Genomic DNA, 27012 nt, shown 5'->3' on the forward strand with positions numbered 1-27012 from the left:
TCAGTGTTTCTCTGATTCTTTTTCCTCCTGTGCGTTTCTCAGTCCCCGCCCCTCTCTCTCCTCCGTGTCTCTCTCCTATGTAGGTACCCGCCTGCCATCCTTTCTGTCCAGATCTCTCTGTGTGTCTGTCTCTTTTCCTGTCTCCCTGCCTCACTCCCTCTCAGTTCCCTGTCTCTGCCACCTCCCACATTTAGCACTGTAGAGCTTCTCATCAGGGAGAAAGCCGAGCCCAGCCTGGGGAGCGGGGGCTGGGGGACCCCAGTCAGAATGGCGGGAGGCAATTAGGCTGATGAAAGGGTGTAAATGCCACGTTCAAGCTCACGGATGCACCAGAACCTTCACACAGATATGACACAGACATTTCAGAGAAGACAGTTTGTATTTAAATGGGTCTTGGTGTCCACACTGCCCCTCATGCCTTTGGGCCCTCCGCCCCTTCTCCTTTCTGAAGTCTTTTATTCTGTCTAAAAGCTGGAAGGTGGACAGGTGAATGGCAGAGTCCTGGGCCCAGGCAGCCATGCTGCCTGGCTGGCTGCTCATTTAAACACCAGGCTTTGAATCCACAGAGGGAGCCCTGGCACCACCAGGGAGCGGGGCAGCCTCTGCTGAAGCCCCCAGCTTTCTGGGGTCCCCTGGGGTGGTGGCAGCTCCAGGGATCCCCAGGATCGTGGTGGTAGAACCTCTAGCCGTTACCTTCCATGTCACCTAGGGGATCTTCCCGGGTTTTCCTGCTTCATTCTTTCCCTAAACCGTGGACACAGCTCCCCCGTCTACAAGGGAATCTCTTCTCCCTGCAGACCCCCCGCTTGTCAACCTGTCGGTGGAACCACAGCCAGTGCTGGAAGACAATGTTGTCACTTTCCACTGCTCTGCCAAGGCCAACCCAGCTGTCACCCAGTACAGGTAAGAGCTACTGCCGAGGATGCCTGGCCTGGCCACCGGGCCCTCCACACTCTTCCTGTGGCCCTGGGCATCCAGCACAGTGCTTGGCTCACTGTGGGTGCCCCTGTTCTTCTCCCTGCCCCCCACCCCACCCACCCCTGGCCAGGTGAGAACTCCTCTCCTCCTGCCTCTCCCCTCCACCCTGGCCAGCTGGGGGCTCTCTCCTCGTGCACATATGTGATCCCATTCCGCTGGAGACAGTAGGTGTCACCCCTTCTGTTTGAATAGCTTGTTGATCCCTTATCTCTGAAATGAGGGAGAGAGGCTCAGGAAAAGAATTAAAACAATCAGGGGAACGAGTAAGATCAGCATCTGTATTCTAGTCTTGTGACACCAAACTGCTCACCTGGGTAGGGTGCAGGTTCTGGGACAGCTGGCCCTGTCCAGTGGGCACCTGGGACCATTCACGCTCATGGCCCTGTGCACCCCTTGCTCACAGCACCGGTAAAGCATCACTATCTCTTGCATGCTTGTCTTTCCCTGTTGACTGAGCTTCTTGGAGGCACAAACTGCAATTTGAGTCGCATATGGCTCTCAGCACGGAGCACAGTGTGTGGTGTGTACCGGTTCTCGGAACGCAGACTGACTGACGGGCTAAATGCTCAGAGCTGCTCCTCTGGGCACCTCCTCCCTGTGCACTGTCACAGCACAAGGCAGCCAGAGACGGTGGCCTCAGGAGTGCTCAAGGGCAGGCTCAGCCTCACTTGCTGGTGGATCTCACCATGGCCCTGGCTCCACCCCACCCCTTCCCGCCAGCCCAGACCTGATGGAGGCGCCCAGAGCACTGCCTCTGCCATGGAAATGGATTATTAAGCCGCAGCATCAGCCAGGACCAGAGATGCTAATGGGCTCAGAGTAAGAAAGATGCTGCCCAGAGTGGGTGGAGAACAGGGACAACAGAGGCAGTGCCGCCCCAGAGGCAGAATCAGAGGTAATGGGCCGGAGAGGCAGCCAGAGGTTCAGGCTGGACATGAGGCAGCGCCCCCTGCAGGGCAGATAGTGAAACAACATGGGGACCAGAAACCAAGAGAGACAAGGGTCTTTACATTTGAGGATATTTTTAAATAGGATGAAAATCTACCTGTCCGGTCCAGTCTAGCTGTTCACTAACTAGGGGATCCCTGGAGTCATGCAGCCCAGGAGGTCCAGGGTCAGGCCTGGTTTAGCTGGGACCCAGCATCGGCCTGGAAGGGTCTAAAGATGCAGAGGGAAGCACCCAGAGAAACTGATTCTCTGGGCTCCGCCTCTGCACCTGCCAGGCCCAGCTCCTCTCCACAAGGCCGGCTTCTTTCTGCTCTCTGCTCTCTGCTCACTATCCCTAAACACCAGGCACCATGTGCCCAGAAGTTACCCCTGATGCCAGTTTCCCTGGCAAGCCCTTCATGCCCATAGCCCACAGTGACCTTCACAGTGTCCCAGGAATGCCTTGGACCCCAGAGATCAGAGCAGACAACTTCCAACTTCCATTTCTCTGCACTGTCGGGCTCTGGGTCATCCGAGGACCTAGCTGTGGAGGTTCGTCAGCAGCAGGGCTCTGCTCCAGGACCCAGCTTCACTCCCCACCCACTCCGCACCCGCCCTCCACCGAGCACAGGGCAAGCAAACACCCGAGAAAGCAGGCTCTGGGCCCGCGTCCCAGTCACCCCTCTCAAAAGAGCAGAACCCCAGGGATGGTGATGGTGACAAGGTGTGAGTGTATGCACGAGACAGGGCCACAAAGCAGATGTGGCAGAAGAGTAACAACACAGAAGTGGCAGAAGGATAACAGCTGGCAAGTTTAGTGAAGGGAAAAGGGGTTAATTGCACTATTCTTTCAACTTTTCCTTCATTTCAAAGTTTTCTTTAAAAAGTTAACAAACGAACTAGTGGGCAAGCACGCAGAGACCGTGCAGGTTTCCCTGGGCTCTGGTCCCTGTGGGTCCCGCCCCATCTCCATCCAGCCCTGCAGGCCACAGTCAGGGGGAGCTGTCAGGTGGGCCAGTCGGTGGGCTCCCTCCTGGAGGTGGGCACTTGTCCTTACTTGTCACCTTCCCCGTGAACTCCGGATTAGCCAAAGACCCTGAGCATGCTTTAGAGTGGACCAGGGTCCCTCCTGGCCTCCTGAGAGCCAGGTGGCTTGGGAAGGAAGGGGGTGGAGGGCTGGAGAGAGGATGGGGGAACCTTCGCCCACCCACAGCCTCTCAGCCCCTTGGCATCAGTAGTTCTCACCCAGCCTGTGCCTTGTTGGGATCCAAGAAGAAAGCTTTAAGCAAATTGTATCACATAAGCACCTTGATTTTCCCCAAATGACTTTGACAAGATTACAAGGATTTTTCCTCCCTGTTTTACATAAAAGACTGTGATCTCAGAAATTAGAGAGATGCCTTCCTCTGCCCCAATGCCCAGAGAGAGGGCATGGGTGGGCACAGGAGACATCCAGCAGGCACGGGGGTCCCTTTGGCTGCCCCTCGGGACCAGAGCCTGGGTGAGAACAGGCCCCGGTGCAGGGGGCCCCGCAGGTACAGGGAGAGGACCGCCGCCCAATATGAAACTCGGGGCTGCTTGTGGACAGCCGGTGGGGTTGTGACACACCAGGCCCCTGATTCTGTGACGTAAATAATTCATCCTCTTACATTTGCTCGGGTCCCCTCAGCTGGAAGGCTTATTAACCCGACTCCTGTCCGGAGGGGCTGGAGAAGCTGCGAGTGGGTGGGTGGTGGGAGGGCGAGGGGACCAGAGAAGAGAAGCCAAAGAACCAAGAGGGGGAGAGAAGAGCTGGGGGCTGGGGGCCTTGCCCTCTGGCTAACCCTAGGCCCTGTGGCCAGCTGCGAGAACGAGCCATTTCAGGTTCTGAAAGGGTTCCCCACAGGGGGTTTCTGATGTGGGGGTGGGTGGGAAGAAAGGTGAGGAAGACTGGCTGGGTGAGATGTGAGTGGGAGACTCTGGTGTCCCCGAAAGGCTCAGCACCCACAGCCAGCGCCTGCCATGCCCCTGGGGGAATGCTGCTTGCCCCCCTCTGCCTCTCAGGTGGGGACAGGCCTGGGACCTAAGGGCAGCAGCTGCACAGATGAGTGGCTCAGGCAGCACAGCTCTGCTGGGGTCAAGAAAGCTTAGTCCCCAGCTGTCCCGCTGGGTCCCGGGCCTGTGGGAGCCCCCACAGTTCTCCCGAACTCCTTAGAGCCAAGCGGCTACAGCTTCCCCCCTCCAGGACTTACAGTGGGAGGGACCCGGGACAGTGGGGAGAAAGCCCTGCCCTCCTCCCAGCCCAGCCAGAGGCCTGGGTCCTACCCCCGGCCCCCTCCCCTCAGCAGGATGGAAGGAATAGGGTTGGACACGGATCCCCAACCATGTGTCTGGGACCGAATTCATCCGCCTCAGGCAGGGGCCATGCCAATTAAGTCTGGTCATTAAATTAAAGTTAGAAATTGAAGTGATTCATGAATAACTCATAATGGTTTGTTGGGAAGCTCCTTAAGCTCTCAGGGAGCATGGTTTGCTCTGTTGTTAAACTATAATTGTTATTTATTAATCGTGTTCTTAATAATTACCCAATATTAATTCACAATAATAACCACATGGTGCCAGCCTGGGAGCTCCGGGTGCTGAGAGATGGCCATCTCCTAGGCTGGAGGGATGGGCCGGGCAGGAGACAGATGGAGAGAAGGGCAGAGACGGGTGGGAATGAGAGAAAGTGGGGGTGAAGGCAGGGTCAGCAGGGAAGCTGTGGTTACAGGCATCCAGGGTCACAAGGTGACAACTGTGGGGGCCAAAGAACCTGTCCAGCCCTGCTGAAGACATACACCCTGAAATGGGCTTGAACTGCAGGGGGAGCCGAGCTGGAGGTTTTGTCATTTTAAAGTGAGTGTTGTCCACAGTGAGTTAAAGCAGGGGGAAGCTATGAGCTCTCTCCTTGGAGACCTGTAAGGAGAGCGCCCGTGACACATGCACACTCACACCCTGGGGACTGCCAGTACTGGCCACAGGCAGTGGGCTGCAGGTCACTGGTCCGTGCAGTGTTCTATGTCCCAGGGCCAGGACCCAGACAGGCCTGAGGCTCTTCGGTCTCATCTTTGCAGCCACTGACTAGTCGGGTGGATTGGCTAATGAAAGAAGTTAGCACAGCCTTCTTCTTGCCTCTCCGACACACCAGGGCAGACAGAGCTGAGGCCTCTGCGGAGTGAAGCCAGGGTTGGAGGGTGGAAACTGCACAGAGAAAAGAGCAAGTGCCATCTCCTGGGGGACCTACTCTGGGGACAAGATTCAGGACAGGAAGGCTGAGAGAACTGGCCAAGTGGGAGGGGCAGTGGGGACCCCAGCTAACCCCACTCCATCAGCTGCTCACCAGGCCTGGAACTCGAGCTTCCTGAGCCTCATTTCTGTGTGGGTGGAGATGGGGGGCATGCATGCAGGGATGGGCACGTGCCATGAGACCCTGGCCTCTGAGGTCACAGACAGCTTCCTCCTTTCCAACATGGCCAGAACAGGGGCCCTGACAGGCTCAGAGGAGGGTGGCCAAGCTGTCTGGGGGCTGTGCATTATCCATCGCCTAGCCAGTCAGACGGGCTGACCACCTGAATGGTCAAAACGCCTCCCTCCGGAATAACCGACTTGTCTGGTGCCACTGATCACCTGGTGATCCTCAGACCAAAGCCTGCCACCTGCAGCACCAACTGCTCCCAGCCCTGGAAGTAGCTCCTGTATGAAGAGTTCCCCTGAGGGACCCCTGAGGGGCCTGCACCCGCTGTCCCAGGCCCAGCCTCCTTTCTCTGTGGTCTGGTTGCGTCCAACTCCCAGAGCGCAGCTGCTCCCCGGGCGGGAGGGACGCACTTGCCATCAGAGGTCACCCCAGCCCTCGGGGCCTGTGTTGCAGGTGGGCCAAGAGGGGCCAGATCATCAAGGAAGCATCAGGGGAAGTGTATCGGACCACCGTGGACTACACGTACTTCTCAGAACCAGTCTCCTGTGAGGTGACCAATGCCTTGGGCAGCACCAACATCAGCCGCACGGTCGATGTCTACTGTGAGTGCCACTGTCTGGGGCTTCCCTGCCGGCATGGGCCCTGGGGTGTCTGCTCAGGGCCAGGGGAACTGGTCTGGACTCACTGCACACAACGTACAACGCCTCGCTAGATCATGGAGCTGTGTCCTGTGCACAGGGCCTCCCTGTGCGGTGACCCTCATAACAACACAGGGAGGCAGTGATTGTACCCATTGCCCAGATGCGGGGACAGAGGCCTGAGGTCACACAGAGTGGAGGTGGCAGAATGAGGACTGAGACCAAGCTCAGAGCAAATCCACTGCCTGCCCACCCAGCCTGCCCCTCCCATTCAGGGCTCCCGGACGTCCCCCTCTTGCCTGGTGGCCCTGCAGAGACCTCCCAGCTGAGGGCCAGCTGAACGAACTCACAGCCATAAGCATTAGCTCCTCTACAGCCCTTTAGTTTTAACGCACTTTCACCGACTTTTCCGGCTGACCCTGCCCTCTCCACCGACAGCCTCAACTTTCTTGGTGTAGAGATTACTTTCTACACCAAGGGCCTAAGCCAAGCTCCCATCCCCAGATTTCACCCTTCGCTCCCTGAAAGCAGCTCTCTGCACCCTCCACCATGGTGCTTAAAAGTTCAGCCTGGGGACCAGGCTTGGTCTGCAGGAAGCTCTGGGGGCAGGGGTTGGGGGTAGGAGGCAGAAAGGAGCCTTCATTAACCTCACCACTCAGCAGGGGTGTGGGCAATAGATGGGGTTGAACAAGAGTCTGGAAGGGGCTGGGACAGAGGATAACCTGAGGGCACAGGAGGGGACACCAGGGAGCCACCTGGCCACTCCTTTCGGAATCTCAGAGCCACTAGGAGGGGCCTGCGAGGCTCAGCGAGTGGCCAGTGGACTTTGAAGACAGACACATGAAGATCCCTGAGCCCAGGGAGGAAGGCCCCTCTGCCCACACCCTGGGGTGGGGGACTTCCTGGGACCAGGACAGAGGGAAGGGGATGGGAGAGCCCTGAGGGCATATCCAGGCACAAACAGGGCCCGGGAGCCTGTTTCCTAGGTCTGTGAGCCCGAGGGAGGCTGGGCTCAGGAGGAGAGGGGTCTTGCCCTGACTTCCTGACCATAGGCCCAGGGGGGCAGAGGACTGAAATGTAAGGGAATGGGCTGGAGCGGACTGAGGTGGCACAGGCACCAGGGTGGGGGAAGGGACGCAGCAGCAAAGAGGGTCCCCAGAGCTCCCCAGCCCACCAGAGCCCGGTCTCGTCCTCCCACCCATCATAGTCGGGCCCCGGATGACGACAGAGCCCCAGTCCCTGCTCGTGGACCTGGGCTCAGACGCCGTCTTCAGCTGCTCCTGGACCGGAAACCCATCCCTGACCATTGTCTGGATGAAGCGGGGCTCCGGCGTGGTGAGTCCACAGCTCAGACCCCAGGTTCCTCTGCCAGGGGTGGCGGGACCCTGGGCCGGGGGGGGCTGCCTTCCAGGGGACTCTCCCACACGCAGCTGCTATGCAGTGAACGTCTGTCTCCTACCCCAGCCCCGGTTCTTACTGAGATGCTCGAGACTCGTCACCTTCCACCAGGCCTGTCTCTCGGACTCTCTGGTTCTGAAAGACACAGAGCCCACCCCCACTCTTTGTGTCTGTTCTCCCCAATTCTCCTAGGTCTTGAGCAATGAAAAGACTCTGACCCTCAAGGCTGTCCGCCAGGAGGATGCTGGGAAGTATGTGTGCCGAGCGGTGGTGCCCCGGGTGGGGGCCGGGGAACGAGAGGTGACCCTGACTGTCAATGGTAAGACCCCCCACTCCTGCCAGGGAAAGAGGTGGAAGGGAGGGACAGGAGAGGGACCCAAGCGTCTTGGTCCCAGGCAATGACCCAAGGGACTGTCATCAGTTCTGGGCCTTGCCATCAGCTCCAGCTATGGGTGCAAGGCAGTGATGTCTACCTTGTCAAGTCCATGTTGGAACCTAGTTCTGACCTAGGAAGGACCAGGGGAGTTTTCTGGTCACCTCCCCTTTTCTTTATCTTCTATAGGGTCTCAACCTTAAGAATGGTAGCTGATGACTTTTATCCTGGCAAGGAAAAAAGGGTCAGAGGGTCACTGGACAGGGTGGGCAGCCAAAGACATACCCACCCTTTAACCTTGATCTCAGCCCTGGTGGGAATTTAGGGAGAGTCTCTGGACTCCTGATTGGCCTATTCCCATTGCACTAGAGCCACCCAACTGGGACCCCTGTCACCATGGACGAGACCAAATGCTCAGGGGGTCATGTTCAGGGGAGGGAAGGTATCTTGTTATATATGATAAAAATCACAGCAGGAGGGGGTTTTCCAGTCTCTCCTAGAACACAGTGGGAGCTCCTAGATGACAGTTACATGGGGCATTTAGGGGACAGGGCTGAGACCAGGCCTGGCCAATGGGATGGAAAAGGTCATGGAGAAGCTGGGACCCAGCTCAGGTCAGACCCAAGACGGTTGTGGCACAAGGGACAGAAATCCAATATACCTGCTGTGATACGTGCCTGGGCCACGGGCAGGAACCCAAAGTGGTTTGAGAGGGCAAGAAACACTAAGGCCAGGTCCCTCTGCCACTTCCAAGGTTCCTCACCGCTGGGTCCCCCTTCGAGCCTGTCATGCCCATGGCCCTTGCAAGCCTGCTCCCCACCCCACCCCCCCACAAGTCTGCCAGGCCCAAGGGAGGGCCTGAGCAGAGTTCCAGAAACGTGTCCAGTTGGCTTCATCTCGGCCCAGGAAGCAGCCCCCTGAAAGCCTCATCGATGCTCCCCCTTTGCTAGAAAACTAACCAGCTCCGTGCTGCCTTAGCCACACCCCCTCTGCTGTCCCCGTTAGCCAGACCCTCTATCTATTTCCTTTTCTCTCCCCATGTGCATGGCAACCCCAGAGTGGGGTTACCTACCCAGCCCCCTGAGTGCTCACAGGCCACCTGTCCTGGGCAGAACCCAGGCTCAGGGGCCTTCCTGCCTTTCCCATGTGTCCCCAGGACACCACCAATAAATTGGCACTGCAGAGCTAAAAATAGCAGCATCTGATGTGCCTCCATATATCCATGGCAACGCAGGCTGCAGCCTTTTCCTGCCGCTCTGGTGTCTGACGCTCAGCTCAGGCGCCAGGCCCTGGTGAATCTCGCCACCCCCACTGCCGGCTCTGGGAGGGCGCCGGGCAGTGCTGCCCATGATTACAGCGAGCTCCAGGTCCACTCACCCGGGGACCAGCCAGTCTGGGGACCCTCAGACTCACATACGGCCTCCAGGGTCCCCAAGCCTGAGCTTTAAAGGAACATCCTTGTTTCTGGGGTAACGGGTGAATAAAGCAGGGACTGTCACTTTAGACATTCGAGAATTGCCCAGCAGAGATGCAAAGTGGTTTCCTGGGGAGGGAACACACATCTTGGAGGGACATTTCTCTCGGATGGGACGCCCCAACCTGGGCCCTGGCATGTGTCCAGGATTTAATCGGCTCCCTCCAGAGTCTGGCTTTCCATCCCCCTTTCCTGCCTCCAGTCCTGCACAAGCTCCCCGAGGCTGCCAGGAAGAGAATGCCCGGGGCATGGGAGTAAAGCAAGGAAGCTGTGTGTCCTGCTGGACTGGGGTCATCTTGCCCTGAGTCAGGGGGATAGAGTAAGTGGCCCAGGGAGAGCAGCCTGCCAGCCCACCTGGCATCTGGAGAGAAGGTGGAGGGATGGTGCCGTTCTTTGCAAAGGGGCCTGAACTAGGCGGAAGGACCTGACATTCTGAAGGGATCCAGAATGATGGGGTTTTCTTCAAAACAAACCCGAGCCGGTGGGGACTGCGGGCCATTGCCCTCTGGGGGATCAGTGGGCACAGATGTCAACTGCTTTGGCTCACCCCCGGATCTGCAGGAAGGGGAGATGGGCCTTCTTACTGCTGTACTGTAACTGCCTCAACCCCGACAACCTCTATTCTGATTTCTGGTTTCTTTTAAGAAGCGCTTTAACACAGATGTGTTTGCCCGAGCTCCTGGGAACTGAAGGGGAAGAGGTGTTATGGTTTCACCACTTCCATCCCAGCAGCAGAACAAACCCGATCAAGTTTCTGGAACACCCAGACCCACATCTGCCATCCCCAGCTCCGAGCTATTTGCATCCTAAACTCAAAAAGGCACCTGAGTGTCTCCCAGTAGCTTTTTTTCCCTTTGGCTGAGAGCTACTCATAGAAATGCAAATCTGGTTTAATTAAGGTGGCTAATAAACAGCAATTAGGTTTGCAGCGATTTTTGTTTTGTTCCCGGCATAATTTTACCTGTCCTCAGATACCTTTCTCTGCCTCCCTTGCTTCTGTTGCCTGCCACCTGAGCCCCGGCCTTTACCCCAAGGATTGGGAAGGGGGCACAGGGGCCTCTCCCCTTTTACCCCTTGTTTCAACTGCCCACCCAGCCAGGAAGGGGGCTGCACAAATGACTGAACTAGCAGCTCCTCCATTCCCCTTCCACTGCCTGGCGGGCATGAGGCAGGAAAGCCTCGGGGTGGATGAAAGGCAGGAAGCACCGCTGGACTTCAGGTAGACCCGCTGGGCTGTCTGATACGCTAATTGAGACAGGTGCTCCAGGACTGGGACACGTCACACACGCACAAGCACACACACACACACATGCACGGACTAGGTGAGATGTTGGGGTCGGCTTTGGAGCCATGATCTCACCTGGGCCACCTGGGGTCTCCTGAGACATGGGTGAGAGGAAGGCTGTGGACGTGCCCGGCGCATTGGCATTGCCCCCGTCCAGGGTGATTCCCCCACCGGCAGAGGAACACACCGGGTTTGTTAGGCAACGGCGCCCTCTACTGGAGACCTGAGACAATGGCTTGAAATGGAACAGCTGGCTAAGGTGGAGGTGCCATCCTCTAGCACCCCTGTACCCCGGCCTCCCTGACAGCTCCCCCACTTCCTTCCCTGGCTGACCACCTCCTCCATAAAGCGTGTCCTATCCGCCAGGCAGAGCTATTCTCTCTCCTCTGAGCCCGTTAGCACTTCATCTGTGGTCCCAACACTCGCTTCCCTCCTCTGGTTCTTTTGGCTGGTTGAGTAACCAAATCGATTTGTGACAGATGAACAAGAGAAAGTAACCAAATTTAATTACATACGTGCATATGGGAACTCCACATCCACGAGAGAGGGACAGAAAGGAAAACAGGTCAAAATATTATCCCTGATAATGTCTCACTTTAGGGAAGGCCCCTAATTTAAATTCGTACAGGCAGGTACGGGGAGGGGGTGTTTCTTTGAGCCTGCACACCACAGTAGCACATGTTGGGGTGACTCATTCTGAACCCCTACATTTCTTCTGGGCCTTCTGACTTAGAAGCATCGCTCATGACCCTTAAGAGGTTCATGACTGACGCCTCGCCCTTCACCTTGTACACAGAAGCCTTCGGGGAATGTCTGCTGAATGACCGACATAGAGTAAACTTCGGAGCCCACCCACGAGGGGCCCAGCCAGGGACCTGCCCTTCCCAAGCGAGTCCCTGACATGATGCTGTTCTCCCCACAGGCCCCCCCATCATCTCCAGCACCCAGACCCAGCACGCCCTCCACGGAGAGAAAGGCCAGATCAAGTGCTTCATCCGGAGCACACCGCCACCGGACCGCATAGTGAGTGCTCCGGGGAGGCCACGGGGATTGCAGCGCGGCTCAGAGATGTGGGCGCTGGGAAGCCCGGGCCTCCTCCCCTCGGCCGGGAAGCCATTCCCACTTGCTCTCTCGGGGAGGCATCAGGAAGACAAAATCACAGGGTCTCTTTTCCTACTGCCAGGGCCCGTCTGCAAGTGTATTTAACGCCTCGCACATTGAGCTGGGCGCCAGCATCGATGGTCCTAACAGAATTCTGCATCCGGGGAGCAGAGGAGCAAGTGGGGGGAGCAGAAGGAAAAGAAAGATCCACAATTTCCTCACTTTCCTGGGTTCGAGGCCAGTTCTTGCAAATCCTGCACAGAGTGTAGCTTATAGCAGGCAAACCCCTTTCTGCACCTCCTGAGGCCCCTCCTCGGCCTCTACCCAGGGAGAATGAACACTGCCTCATTGATGCAATTTTCCCCTCAAAAGCGCCATTCCATTCCCCCTCCCTTTCTCTGATCCCTGCACAGTGCGGCTAAGGCCACCTGGGTTCACACGGAGCCCTCCCAGGCATCTGCACTTGTGAAAGGGGCCTTCCACCCCCACCCACCTGAAACTGGTTGGGAGCCCAGGCACAAAACCACTGCGCAGCACTGAGGGGCAGGTATTAGTAGTAGTAAGCCCCAACGCTGAGGACAGTCCTGCTAGAAGATAGTCCTGAGCCAACTCCGAGGGGCAGTTCTGCCCTTCATGGTCCAGTGGTGCCAGGGAGGGCGTGGGGACACGCGCAGGGCCGGGACGCTGAGGCTGCCAAGCTCAGGGTGCCATTCTGGACACAAGGTATTACTAGGGCAGTATTGCTGTTAAACACTTTCTCGGGCATTCAGTTAATTCACTGTCGGAAAGATTCACACAAAAAGCAAGAATTCACACATAGAACTATGTCTCCCCGTTCCTGTCACTCTTTCATTTTTTTAATTATAAGCGCAGCACATGCCCTTTGTAGACGAGCCCGTCCACTCAGCATAGCCACACATTCTTCCCCTTCATAGATGCATAACTCTAACCAGCGGTTCTCAAGGGGGCATTTCGGCCCCCAGGGCATTTTTGGCATTGTCTGGAGACACTGTTGGCTGTCACAGCCGGAGGGGGCTGATGGCTCCTGAGTAACAATCCTATAATGCACATCCTATAATGCACAGGAAGGCCCTGCAACCAAGAATGTCAACAGTGCTGAGCTGGAGCAGCCACATGACCACATTCTCACATACCTGAATGACCACATTCTCACAGACCAGGAGCAAATGGCATGCAAGGGGCCTCCCGTGCAAGCGACACCGCTCTGAGAAAAATTCAAGTATCACACTTAGAAACTGAGATAGATTAAGCTGATCACAAGCACAACTCTTGGAACACACTGTTGTACAGACAAGACATAAACGTAACAAAACTAGACCCAGCCTCTCTGGAGCTGGTCCCCTGCCTCCAGTGACCAGGTGGCAGCGCCATACTGGCGGGAACATCTGGGAGAGACACTGGCACAGGCCATCTGTGGGGGGGGGGGCAGGGAGGACTGGTCACTGCCACAGAGTCCCCTGCTGGCTGGAAAGGTGTTCAGGGCAGGTCCACAAAAGGACCCCTTCTCGAAGGAAATGCTGACCTCTGTGTGTATATGTACATGTGTGTGCACGGGTTGGTACTGTATGGGGTGGGGTGCTGTGTGCATGTGTTGTGGCTTTTCACATGTGTTTATGTGTGTAGTGTGTACACGTTTGTGGTGTGATGTGTGTGGTGTGTGTAAACATTTTTGGTGTGTGTTGGGATGTGTTTATATGTTTGTGGTGTGATGTATGTGGTGTATGGACATGTTTATGGTGTGTTGTGATGTATGTACAGGTGTAAGCATGTGTGTACATGTGTTTGTGGTGTGATGTGTGTGGTGCGTGCACACTTCTGGGGTGTGATGAGATGTGCATGTACTTGTATGTGCCAGTGCTGGTGACAGCGGGCATGCATGGGAGCCTGGCAGTGTCAGCCCTAGAGCACGAGGCAGCAAGGTGGTCCCGGTGTGGGTGGCCTGGGTGGGCTCTCCTCCTAATTCTGGCACCCCGGGCAGGCCTGGTCCTGGAAGGAGAATGTGCTGGAGTCTGGGACGTCGGGGCGCTACACAGTGGAGACGGTCAGCACAGAGGAGGGCGTCATCTCCACCCTCAGCATCAGCAACATCGTGCGGGCCGACTTCCAGACCATCTACAACTGCACCGCCTGGAACAGCTTCGGCTCTGACACCGAGATCATCCGGCTCAAGGAGCAAGGTGGGAGCAGCAGGCCCTCCCCACCCAGGGCAGGGCCCCATGCAAGATCTCCAGGGGTCCTGAGGGAAAGAATGCCGAGTGACAGTGGTGGCTACGAGTGGGCTGGGGCCCGAGGACAGGTGGCAGTGTTCCTGCTCACCTGCCATGGCGCCCCGGGCAGGTGGGTGGAAGTTGTCCTCCTGGGGGCCCTTGGCCCAGCTCCCCTGAGGCCAGGGCCCTGCCCATACCAGGAAGCCAGAGGGTTCAAAGGCTGCTCAGGCAGGTGGCCCTAGTGATGTTTCAGGGAAAGGTGACCACAGATGGAGCCAAGTTAGCTGCTGTGATGAGCCGCCAGCACCTTCTAAAGGCCCCGACTTGTCTGACTCAGCATTCCCCTGGTGGGCCCTGCTCTGGCGCCAAAGTGTCCTCAGGGGTGTGTGACCTGCTGAGGGGCAGCCCGGGGCCCTGGAGGGACAAAGGGATACCCCAGGGTGGACTTGTTAGGGAGCCTGACCTAGCCAGTTAACACGACAAGCCAGTCAAGACACCCAAAAGTCCCCCAGCGGCACCCAAGCAGAGCTAAAGGGAAGCGATTGAGCTGCCCCAACCGCTGGGAAGGGGGGTCCGGGGGCTCAGACCCACTGCTGTTGCCCTGGGACATGGGAGATTCATGGGGCTACTCTGAGCTGAAGGCGGGGGGACAGAGCAGGGAGGGTGAAGACTCAGCCCACTGTGACCCCGGGTGCAGACTGCCCAGCTCCTGGTCAGGAACTCCGGCCTCTGCTCAAAGGTCTCACGCAAAACAGAGGGCGTGGAGCCTGGGAGGGCGCAGAGTGGGACAGGAGGAGCTGGGCACAGCAGCAGCACTCCCGGTCCTGAGAGGGCTGCAGACCTTGCCCCTTTGCCAGGTCCAGGGGGCCTTACTCAGCCCGGGCACTCTGACCCCTCCAAGATGAAGGGCACCCACATGCTGTCAGGCCCTGGCAAAGGTTCTGGGCGAAGCCCGTGTCCCAGTTGACCCCTCTGGCCCCAAGGACCCCGCAGGTCACAGTGTCTCCCCACACCTCTTCCCTGATAGGTGCTGCTTTGCATAATGCTTTGCATATAATTTGCATAACATCATCCACACATCATCCCAAACCTCCAGTCCCTGCCGCTTCCCCTCCATGTCTTCCCCTTGGTGCCCAACCCCCCATGCTCTCCTCTTAGTGTTCCCACCCCACCCCCCCAGACCCACCCACCCCAATCTTGACTTCTCTCTGGTCCCCTCCCCCTGGAGTCCCTAAATCTCTCCAAGTTCAGTTGGGACAGCCTGGGTCTATGGGGCAGTCCTGAAGACATGATTGAGGGGGGAGCCCCCTCACCCCAGACCCCTCCAGGTGGTGGTCCCCCAAGTCCCACCCCACCCTGGCCAGCCAGGCCCTGGCTGTGGACGCTTGCTTTATTTCCAAACAGGTTCGGAAATGAAGTCGGGAGCCGGGCTGGAAGCAGGTACGGAAGGAGATATGAGAACCCCCTGGGTTGGGGGGAAGGGACCTCAGGGTTAGTGGGGGAGGGAACTCCAAAGGGGGTAGGGAGGCCTGTGCAGGCCGCTAACTACTCTGCCCTCCCCCATCTCGAGGGTTCAGTGCAGTCAGGGTAGCAGGGAGAGGGGTTCCCAGCCAGCATGGTCGAGGAACCCCAGAGACCTGTCTCCTACCTCACTGCCACCAGAGCCCGCAGGCTCCTTGCAGCCAGGGACCAGGTTCCTCCCATCCCTTCCCTTCCTTCGAAAGCCCTGGCTCCTCCCCTCTGGGGACAGCTCCCCTTCACCTGGCCTCCCTCTATTTCCACGCTTTTCCTGACACTTCCAGCTTCTCACATCATCACCAGCTTGGCAGCGGCTTCCAGGGGCCAGGGCCTCCACCCTGCTGTGGCCTGCGCAATCCATGCTAATCCATGCTTGCTCGCGGCTGTCCCCTCCCCACTCCTGCCGTTCCCCAGGGCGCTAGGTCCCACCACCCAGCTGAGGCTGCTGGCAGTGCTGCCCTCCCCTGAGGCACCTGGCAGCAGAGTGGTCAGGAGGGTCCCTGGGTTCAACTGCTCTGTCTTGGGCCCTACAGGAGACGGTTGCCCCACCTTCCAAGCAGAAACCCAGAAAAGAATCAGGGCATTGTGAACCTGATCCACAGGGCTGACCAAAGACATGCCGGAGATGTGGGGTCCTCTGCCCTAGTTCCCCCGCCTTGCTGGCCCAGAAGGAGCCAGGGCCGGTCTGTTCCTTCAACAAGCTTGGGTGGGGCACAGGCAAGCTCAAGGAAACACTTATCGGCCCCCTGCCGGTCTCCCCTGACCCCTCAGAGCCCCTCCTGGTGCTGGCCACGGTGTCCCCTGTCTGTTTCCATTTCGTATGTGTCTGTTCACCCTCCCCCAGAGGTCCCTGACCCCTTCATGGCTGAGACTCCTCACGCCCAGTCCACCTCTTTGGATGGAGAGGAGTCTGAACAGGAGGGTAGCTCCTTCCTCCTCTCTCTCCAGGGGACATCAGAGGGGTGGTCTGTCCAGAAAAGGACAGCCAGCACAGGGGACATAGGCCAGAGCTCAGCCAGGCAAGGAGGAAACGCACACAGGCAGGCCTCGCAGGAGTGCCACCCCCCGCCCCCATCAGACCCTCTCCTGCCCCCCGCCCACCTGCTCCAGATAAGATGGTGCCTCCCAGCTGCTAACAGCTTAAAGGCGTGTGGCGTGACGGGATGCCAGAGCCAGGATACTGCTTCCCTGGTTCTCTAGTTTTACAGGTGAGACCCGAGTAAGTCCCAGAGAAGTTAAGGAACCTGAGCTCAGCTGAGACAAGACCAAGTCATTCCAAGGAAACTTTCTAGGAATCCGAGGAGAAACTAAATCAAACCCAAATCAATAAAATTCAAAAGCAAGGAGCCAATGACCTTCTAAAGCAGTTTTCCCTCCCTGATGGAATGAAAACTGGAGACAGTATCATCTATTTGTCAAAGCAAGGTCACCTAGGTCAAGTCCTTCACTCCTGACTGCTGAGACCAACCCAAGCACCTTCCCTTTCAATCCCTGAGTGTTTGCAGCACCTCCCCCCTCCCCCACTCCCTGCCACTCCAACGGGGTCTCAGCCACCAGCAGGCAGGTCTTGAGGAGCTGTGTGCAAGTCCTGGGCTGGAGGGGTACACCAGCATAACCACGGACACTGTCCACCACCAGGCACCTTCTCCGTCCAGGAGGAGGCGACCAACCCCCTCCTCCCAGCAGCGTTTCCAAGAGCCAGGGTTTCTTTTCCCTCCTCTCTTTAAAGAAAACAGCAACAATGAGAGGCTGACCCACAGCCCAAGACAAATATCTAGATGTCCCAGTCATCCACACCGAGGAAGGTGGGGCGGGCAGGAGGGAGGGAGCCCCAACTCTACAAGGAGATTTCCTCCCTTTGAGATTTAGATCTGCTACAGGCCTCCTTCCCATGTAGAAGCAGGACCAGAGACTGAGCAGGGCTGGGTGCCAGGCCCAGTTCTGAGGCCTTTAGCTGCATTCACTCACCTAAACCTCATAACACAGTACTCATTCCATTTTACAGATAAGAGAGGTAAAGTAAGTTGCTCAGAAGTGGTGGAGTCGGGGCTGTACAGAGCATGGGCGATTTGGAGGCTGCTGTGTGATACAGTGGACGGAGCTGGGCAGGACCAGAGGCGGGGGCTGGGTAGAAGGATTAGAGGAGACCTAGATTTTCCCTGGCTCTACTGAAGCTGTGTGTCTTTGACCAAGTCCCTTGGCCTCTCTGGACCTCAGTGTTTCCATCTGTAAATGAGAAGTGGGGACTCGGTGGGCCCTAAGGTCTCTGTGCCCTTGCATTCTCTAGTTCTGTTCCCCATGGACTATTCAGGGCCCCAAATCAGGTTCTCAGGCCCCATCTGCAGCCACAGAAAGGCCAGGGCTGTCTGGAAGAGCACCCCACACACCCGCCCCCACATCGGCCTCCCATCCCCATCTCTACAGGGCTGGGACAGGCACAGACCACAGAAACTCAGTGGGAGCGAGGCTTTGCCTAGCTGCAATTCTGGGCCGCTCAAGAAAGGCTGCCAGGATGCCCAGAGGAGCGGCCTAGGAGAGAAAGGAGCCAACTGGGGGAGAGGGAAGGTCAAAAAAAAGAGGCATTTCTCCTTAAAGATGAGACGCTGTGATCCTGCTCCCCTGGCCCCTAAGACAGGCCTCTGACACCTACAACTTCTGATGGCCCGCAGGCCCCCATGGGGCACCGCCTCAGACCTGAGAACTCTAAGAGCTGGTTGTCCACGTTCAGCCTCCTGCACTGGGAAAGGAAAGAGAAGGAAAACTCTAAACGAACAGACAAGGGCAGTGACCACAGTCATTTTTCAAAGAAAAGCCAGGACTTACAACTTTCAGCCCCTGCACGGCAGACTGCTCCCGGCTTAACACCCGAGAGCTACGTTGCGCCCAGCCTTGCCTCTCCTCTCCATGTCCCCCGCCCTCCCGTGTCTGCGTGCCTCCCTCTCCCACCGCCCCGTGTCTTCGTCCCACCCTCTCCCCCACCCTATGTCCCACCTGAAGGGACCCTGTTGGACTCTACCTGGGCCTGCCCAGCGCCCTGCACAGGCACTTCCCAGAAGCGCCCGCATGCAGGGCTCCGGCCCCAGCTTGGAGAGGCTGCAGCCGAGGGAACTGGGCGAGACCCCGAGGACAGTGGGCTGTTGGGTCCCTTGTCAACTATGCCTGCTTCTCTCCCACAGAGTCTGTGCCGATGGCCGTCATCATCGGGGTGGCCGTGGGAGCCGGGGTGGCCTTCCTCGTTCTTATGGCAACCATCGTGGCCTTCTGCTGTGCCCGCTCCCAGAGAAGTACGGGAGGGACACCCGGGATCTCAGGGAGTGGGACAGGGAAAGAGGCCAGGCTTAGGCTGCCCCAGAGAGCAAGCAAGCAGGAGTGCAGTGGGCAGGGGCCCAGAGGGTGAGCTGGACTGAGCTAAACCTCACCCGACAGGGCAGTCAGCCAGCACCTTGGATTGAACACATGTAGTGGGTAGATCTCTAGAGAAATCTCGCCCTCCAAGACCAGTGAGTCCAACCGGAAAAGCTGGTCACCCTCACATGAAAAACAAAAAAAGCATTCATGGAATCACTCTGTACGGACTTTTAAAGGTCTTTAGTCATTAGCAGTAAAATCTTGGTGTCTGTGCACCCTTGAAGATCTTGTGCATCTCGAGTTTCCATCCCGGGCACAGCGCTGGCGTTCCATGTGACAGACACATGCAGATGTGTCAAATGGGATGGCAGCGCAGAGGTGGAGACAATGGAGGCACAGTCCTCTGGTCCCACTTCTTCCACACGGGAGCTTGGGCGGGCCGCCACCAGCCCCGGCCTTAGTTTCCTCATGTGTAATAGTCACATGACTTTTGTGACCCCCCCCCCCAATGCTGTAAGCATAAGGCTCACCAGGAATAATCAGAGTAAACCTGCTCCCTCCACCACATGGCAGCCTTCACTGTGGGAGAAAGCTGGGTCTTCCCCTTATGTCTCTTCCACTCCAAGCTAAGTGGCCTTGGCGTCCCCAGTGGTGTAGTCTCAGGACCTCCCTCACAACCCTTTCAGTGGGAGCTAAATGGGAGCAGATTTTAGCCAGAATTTTCTAACAATTCGCCAACTATGAATTGGCAGCCTCCTCTAGAGGTTGCACAGTCTCCATCATGAAAGCACTGACCCAGGAGCTGGACCACCACGTGGCGGGAATGTCTCTGCTTTGGGCCAGAGGTTGACCAGTAAGGTCCCTTCTAACAGTCAGATGTGTGATTCTCTGAAGGGAGAGCTCAGAGTCTGCTACAGTAGGTCAGAGAAGGCTTCTAGAAGGAGGTAGGACTTTAGTAGCATGAAAGGACCTCGCTCTGTAAGGGACAAATTGATGAGGACGGCCTCTTAAGCCATGGGAGTGGCAGTGACAGGCTGGGGTGCATGCAACCAAGAGCTCCCGGAGGCAGAGCTCTGAGGCCCTACAGCCCTTGGCACAGCCAGACAGCTGTTCTACTGGCAGGAGGGGGGTGGAGAAGCTGCTGAGTTTAGGGGCTGGAGGGTAAAGTCTGGGGGTAATGGGGGCAGGGGGCTTGTCATCTCAGGCCCTAATGCCAGAGGATGCAGACTGAACCTGTCACCTACACGTTCCTATCTTATGTCCAGATCTCAAAGGTGTTGTGTCAGCCAAGAACGATATCCGTGTAGAGATTGTCCACAAGGAGCCCACATCTGGCCGGGAGGCCGAGGAACACCCCACCATCAAGCAGCTGATGGTGAGAATGCTGTCTTACCCCCACCCCGCCCCAACCTCTGTGCCCTGGAGTCCTGGGCTGCAGGCCTCCTGAGCCGAGATGCTCCCAGCAAGCAGTGCCACAGTCACGACACGCCCTTCCCCCTGTAATAGGCCAGGCACCTGCTCTCAACCAACAAAGCGTGGCCGTGTGTCTGCTCTATTGCACTGGGTGCACCTAAGACATCTAAGGTGCAATCCCAGCTTTCAGAGAGCTTGGCCATACAGTAGGGAGAGAAGACTTGCATAAATAGCCACCGTAGGCTGTTATATAGCTTATAATTCTACACACCCACAGATATTACAGATATTCAGTATACACCTCATTTCCCAATATCCCCAAAAAGTCTGCAAGAGGCATAGGTTCCTCTTTTGGAACTGACTTGCTTACCGTAAGCAAATCATAACTTCTCCAGCAGCCCCAGTCTGCCCCTCATCCCAGCTGCGCAAACAGACCTGAAACACTGCTGAAAACTCTAGTAGTGATACGTTGGAGGGGGAAAGAGCGTGGACTGTTCTGTGCCTCAGTCTCCTCATCTGGGAAGTGGGGATGAAAGCAAGAGTACACAGGCCATGTTGAGGGCTAGATGGCAAACCCCCAAAGAGCCTGTGGGGCAGAGTAAGTCTCCAGAGATGTCAGCTGTTTGTGCAGAAATGACACAGGGGAAGCAGCACTGTGGTTGTTCATATTAATTAACACACTCACTGTGTGCTGAGAATGCTTTGTTTTTCATCTTAATTTTAATTATTATTTTAATGTTCAGAAATTTAGAGCTATGCATTTCATTCATTCATCCAGTGCAAACATAGCATTTGTAGCAGCCCTATTTTATGTAGGTCAGGCACTGCACTAGGCACCAGCAAATCAAGGAATTAATAAAAACAATAAAATATGACTCCATCCCAAAAGGATTTTGGCCACAATACCCAAGGCGCTGTACCAGGTGTGCTAGGGACCCAAAGAGAAACAAGAAGTAATCTTTCTCTTCAGCTCTTTGGTATCTGCTAAGGAAGAAAACTTAGGATATCTAAGTCATTGCTGGGTGGCCCAGGGTCACTGTGACTCCTTCTGAATGCCTTTATCAAGTCTAGCCCTGAGGATACCCTGTTTTGCTGGGGCCCCAACCTGTGCCAGATGGTCAATGGTCAAGGTTCTGTAATTACTTATTTACAGATCTATTGCCCTGATGGGAACAGCTGCATGTTAACCTGTGTATGCCTGGCCCTTAGCACAGTGCTTGGCCTGAAATTCAGTAAATGCTCAATGAACTGAACTGAATCAGCCCAAGGAGAGCTCCGTAGGTGACCCCCTAGGCCAAGGGAAGTGAGCTCAGTCTTAGAAACCTGCCCCTCACCCACCCACTCACTCACTCCTGACTCTTTCACCTGCCTCCTGTGGGCCAGGCAGTGGGGGCGGGGGGCAGAGAGGGCAAGCTTCTTTTGAGTTGGCTTCTCCATCTTTCCCTTGGGGGGAGTGGGCCTTTAGCCCACCTCCTGTCCATTGAGCAGCTGTTTCGGGGTTGCAGATGGACCGGGGTGAATTCCAGCAAGACTCAGTCCTCAAGCAGCTGGAGGTCCTCAAAGAGGAGGAGAAGGAGTTTCAGAACCTGAAGGTAGGAGGGGCCACGAGCTGTGGGACGGGCGTGGAACCTGGTCTCCAGCTCCGATGGCCCGAGCCCCGTGTCCAGACAAACAGTGATAGCAAACAGAAGAAAAAGGCCAGAGTTCACCCTGGGGACAGGTGCCTATCCTCTCCCTAAGGTGGGGCCTCCTCCGCCAATGCACCTGCTGGCTCAGCCCCACACTAAGGAGGCAACAGAGTGGAGGCTGAGGTCCCACAGTCCTCTCCCGCAGCCTTCGCACGGGTCCATTTTCAAACTAAGTATCCACGTTCTGGACAAAAACAGAAAATCTGGTTCTCAAATGGCCTTGCATTGTGCTGACAACTAAACAGACCCACCCAGAGGCCCCTGCTTCCCTCCCTTCAGCACCCTCCCTCCGCCTCCCGGCTGCCACCTGAACACCTGGCAGCCCTCTCTTCTCGGTGTCCCCACCAGGACAACCCTTCCAGACCCCCTCCCCGCATTTCTCCCCTGCTGCCCCCTCCTCCCGTCCGTCCTCGCGCCCTCCCGTGCGGGGTAGGCCTGGCTCAGCCTCGCAAGTTCTGCCCCCGTGACGCCGCTCTTGCTCTTGACCCCTGCCCCAGGATCCCACCAACGGCTACTACAGTGTCAACACCTTCAAGGAGCACCACTCCACCCCCACCATCTCGCTGTCCAGCTGTCAGCCGGACCTGCGCCCCGCGGGCAAGCAGCGCGTGCCCACGGGCATGTCCTTCACCAACATCTACAGCACCCTGAGCGGCCAGGCCCGCCTCTACGACTACAGCCAGAGGTTCGTGCTGGGCATGGGCAGCTCGTCCATCGAGCTGTGCGAGCGCGAGTTCCAGAGGGGCTCGCTCAGCGACAGCAGCTCCTTCCTGGACACGCAGTGTGACAGCAGCGTCAGCAGCAGCGGCAAGCAGGACGGCTACGTGCAGTTCGACAAGGCCAGCAAGGCCTCGGCCTCCTCTTCCCACCACTCCCAGTCCTCTTCCCAGAACTCCGACCCCAGCCGACCCCTGCAGCGGCGGATGCAGACTCACGTCTGAGGACCCGGGGCCTCCGCGGGAGGCGGGGGCTGGGCCGCACACGTCCTGGCTCTCCAGAGAACACGCGGGCTTTGCCGAGGACCCCAGGGCCGGCAGCCTCCGGGACAGCCCCGCCCCCCCCAGCCCTGATCAAGCACAAATCTGGGTCCCCAGCCGCAGTGTGCCAGAGGGCGGGGGGGGTCAGAGGATTGAGGATGCGGCCGGCACACTGGGCTCCATGCTGGACACTCCGGTCTCGGCCCTTTCCTGGAGGCCCCTCCCCACCTGCTCCTGCCACAGGCACTAGAGGCAGCTAGAACTTTGCTTTAAGGAAACTGCCGATCACTCTCCAGTCTCCCCATGAGCTCTACCCCTCGCGGCCCATAAGCTCTACCCCTGCGCCTTTGCTCCTGTCCGTCTCTAGGGAGAGGAGGGGTGATGTGCTGCCCCTGACACTGAGCTGCCCCAGAGACCCCAGCGCCCTCTGCTGCTCAGAGCCCAGACCCTGCTCAGAGCCAGAAACGGCCCCGGCCTCAGGACCGCCTCTCACCACCCTGGCTGGGAGCCACCCCCAATTTGTTTGCTGTTTCGTGTCCATACTCGCAGTTCTGTCCTGGGACTGATGCCTCTGAACTCTGAGGTGGGACCGGCCCACCAGAGACTGGTGACCTGGGAGGGGAAGGGAGGGGACAGGGAGAAGTGTTAGCACTTGGGGAACACCTCCCCCGACACTCCCTTCGCCAGGCCGTGAGCCTCAAGCCTTCCCGCTCGCCCTGCTTCGCACAGTCCCCTCTCCTCTACGGCACATCAGAGAGTGTGAGCGCTTCTCTGGTCACGGGGAGAGTGTTTCCTGGGAGAGGTAGGTCTGAGGGGACGAGAGGCCAGGTCTTTAAGACGATGAGACGTGCTTTCTCAGCCGATGAGTCTCCAGGGCCCGAGATTCACCCCAGGAACGGCGGCCCTGTCTTTAGTGAGACTCCAGTGGCAAGAGAGAAAGTGTACAGCACCTTACCCTCCCGCTCACCACCTGAGAATAAACGTTAGGGTTGTTACTCCAGCAAATTCGTTCTTTCCTTTTGTTCCTGCAGAGCCACAGGGGAACCCAAGAGCTTTGGGAACCCAAAGTCCTTTGCCCTTGTTTGGTTCGATTTCCCTGTATTACGAAGGCAGCCCATAGCTCTGGTGGTGGTGGCAACACCTACAGGCAGACTCCTCTCCTCGTGGATGTGCCCAACCCAGAGGAGTGCAGGACTCACTGACCACCTGACTCATGCCATATACAGCTCAGAGGCCAAATGCCATACTGGTCACTGGAGGGGTCATTCAAGGCCTTTTAGCAACATTCTGCAAGGAAGTTCCCTTCTTTGGGGGTTCAGGGAAGGAGGCCCTCTTCAAAGAACCTATGGCACCAAAAACCATCACACTCTAAGGCTCACTGTTCCAAGAGTGGCCTTGCTTGGGTGGGAAGCTTGCTGTAGTGATGGCAGAGGGGATGGGATAGGTAAACAAGGGCAAGTTAGAGGGCTAGTTCAGAGGGCAGGATTCAAATGGGACTTTCGAGAAGCCAGAGTGTCCCTAAGGTTGGCATTCCTGTTAAGTTTCAGACCCTCCTTCTCCAACTTCCTCCGAAGTCCTTACCCATCACTGGAACCTTTGCCACAAAAGTCTGCATTTCTTTCCATACATGGATTCCTTGGATGGCCCCCCACACAGGTTCTGCACACTGCCTCTTAGCACCTCCACCCAGAGGGCGTTCGGCTTCCACCAGGTTTCCTATTGCTTCACAAGGCCCCAGGGCCCCAGATACCTTCCTTTGCAGCCCCCAAGCCCGCAGGAGTAGAAACATGGGACATCTCAGTGCACATCCCAGCCCCACAGCCTGCTCTTAGTACCATTCTGGCCCCTCGTCTAGGTTCATCTTTCCATGTATGTGTTGCCTTTGTCAGAAGGAAACGCTATTCCAAGACCAGATGCAAAATGCTTGGGCACGCTAGCATGAGAAAGAGGGTGCCCCACGAGGACTCGACCATTAATTTATCTTGCTCTCCCCACCTTGGAAGCGGGCAGGAAGTCTCCCTCCTAATCCCAACCACAGCCTCCCCGCCCCGCCCCTTGGCCCCCCCCACACACACAGCTTTCATAGTAGGGTGAAGGCGCCCATTCTTTCCTGAAACCCAAGGCTATGACTCAGAATATCCAGAAGCATAGGGAAGAGCTCTGTTCTCCTGTCGAACAGACCAGGCTCGTCTCTGTCTTGAGCTTCGGGCACTCCCAGAGTAAGAATGTGACTGTCATAGAAGGGAGAGGAGTCCTCACTGGGGCCGAGCAGTAAACACCCAGCCACCCAGTGCCCAATGCCCTGAGCTCCCTCCAACACACAACCACAGCAAAGACTGCCTGAGGGACGGGAGGTCACAGGCAAGGCCTTGGCGGAAGAAAAGAACAGAAAGGGGGGAAATTGGTAGCATCCGGGCTTCTGGGATGCTGAGGCATCGGGAAGGAGCCTGGACTGCGCCGTGTGCACCCCTCAGCTGTCTGCAGCCCCACGTACTTCTCACGTAGGAGCGAGGGCACAACACGGCTGCTAAAGGGGGGTGTTAAAAAAAAAATTAAGGCACGGGAAGCCTTGAATTGCCCTGGAGGTGATTTCGAATGAACTGAAACGAGTCCACGCTTCTGATCTTATTTAATCCTCACAATTCTGCAGAGTCTTACCATTTTACAGGCATGGGCATGAGGCTTGGAGAAGCCACAAGACTTGCCCAAGGTCACAGAGCTAATGGGTGGCCAACAGAAGGTTTAAACACACAGGATTTCCTCTGTAAACTGTTTCCACCCCACAGTCCCAACTCAAGGCCACTTTCATCCTAGAATCTGATGAAACGGCCTGTGGTAAAGGCCACCTGCTAGCACCCACTCTGTGGTAGGCTGAGCAGGGACAGGCCACAGCTCCACCAGGAAGGCGGGACTGGCAACCTCCACGTCAAGTCCCCAGATGACCTGGAAAGACCACAGCTCCCCGGGAAACAAAGCTATTCTGTGTATCAATCCCCCCTCCCCCACCAAGGCCAGTGTCCAGTTTTTCTGATAGTTTTAAAGTTCACTGTTGGCTCCGAGTCCCTGGACGGGAGCCCAGTTTCTAATTCTCAGGCTCGCTATCAGTCTGGAAAGGCCGGAGTTGTTTCCACCACCTCTTCGACTTTCCTGGGATAGGAAGTGCTGTTGCTGGAAGAGCTAGAAAACTGCACCACAGCCGGTCCTGGCCGAGCCTATAGAAACAAGTGCTACCGAGCAATAGGCCTTGAAGCGGCCTTTGGGCTTCCGGAGCGGGAAGGACCCGGGGAAACAAAAACAAACACGCTGCTGTCCTTGGGGGGTTTCTCAGAATGGGAGCTGCATTCTCCCTTCCCATCTGTGGAGGCGTGAGCACCGTGTATGGTTCTGCTATTAAGGAATCCGAATGGAAATTCCAAGGTACACTCCCCAAGTTCCGTGAGCTCTTCCCGGGTATTGTGTGTGGTTTATGAAGGCACCAGAAAAGAAGACGAAGGCAGTCCTGCAATTAGTTCCTTCTCTAGGAAGTCTCCCTATAAGAGAAGCTCTTTATTTAAATAAAAGTATAAGTATTTAAATAAAAACAATCTTCATTTGCATATAGATTTTTATTTACAATACCACTTGGTGTGCCTAGCTAAAGAAACCTAACCATTTAGACATAAATCAACGGCATCTCAACTAAATCTTGAGTTTTAATTCCCTTTATAAAAAGTATTTTAGGAACCTCTTATCTAAGTTGTTTATGGATGTGACCACATACCAGCCATTTGCAGCGAGAACATCAAAACTACCAGCAACCTTTGCTAAATCAATCGCTGATACGAGACCTCTCAGCCTGACCTTTCCTTCTCACTTCCAGTAAGGCTCCAATCATCCTTTCCCTAACTCCCTATGTTTCAATCTTCTGAACTAGGTCATATGCTGGAAAAAAAATGAGGAAATGTCAAGCTACTCTTCTTTCTAAAAATAAGGACTTGTTTCCCCGGATGAATTCATTGTTGCTGTAAGAGAGGATGGTCGATTCTATTCTCTCCCTAACTGCTACTCTTCCTGGTCCCCTCTCCCCGCCCCTCTAATGGCTGGTCTCTGACATACACGGAAATCTTTCATTACCACGGAGCCTGCAGCTTTACTCCTGCCTTAGTCTTTAAAAGGCCTTTTGTGAACACACTCCATTTTCATTGACTGGTGCCCGATATCTGCCTGCCCCTCCATGTTCTCAGCTCTCCCCTC

The 27012-nt window shown here is 56.5% G+C and overlaps 1 protein-coding gene across 2 annotated transcripts in view; it reads left to right on the forward strand.

Moving 5' to 3' along the window:
- KIRREL3 (kirre like nephrin family adhesion molecule 3) overlaps positions 1-23781 on the forward strand; it is a 452517-nt gene extending 428736 nt beyond the window's left edge. The window contains exons 7-17 of one of the 2 annotated variants that reach the window (XM_081122433.1): positions 798-903; positions 5792-5940; positions 7184-7311; positions 7567-7693; positions 11429-11529; positions 13607-13805; positions 15240-15275; positions 18530-18637; positions 19967-20076; positions 21620-21706; positions 22300-23781. In XM_081122433.1, coding sequence (XP_080978559.1) covers positions 798-903; positions 5792-5940; positions 7184-7311; positions 7567-7693; positions 11429-11529; positions 13607-13805; positions 15240-15275; positions 18530-18637; positions 19967-20076; positions 21620-21706; positions 22300-22743 — 1595 coding nt within the window. In that variant the 3' untranslated portion in view covers positions 22744-23781. The remainder of the gene's footprint in view (positions 1-797; positions 904-5791; positions 5941-7183; positions 7312-7566; positions 7694-11428; positions 11530-13606; positions 13806-15239; positions 15276-18529; positions 18638-19966; positions 20077-21619; positions 21707-22299) is intronic. The other variant, XM_081122432.1, reaches the window with a different exon arrangement.
- The last annotated feature ends 3231 nt before the right edge of the window (positions 23782-27012 follow it).

Source organism: Miniopterus schreibersii (assembly GCF_964146895.1).
Source record: "Miniopterus schreibersii genome assembly, chromosome: 20".
NCBI lineage: Eukaryota > Metazoa > Chordata > Mammalia > Chiroptera > Miniopteridae > Miniopterus > Miniopterus schreibersii.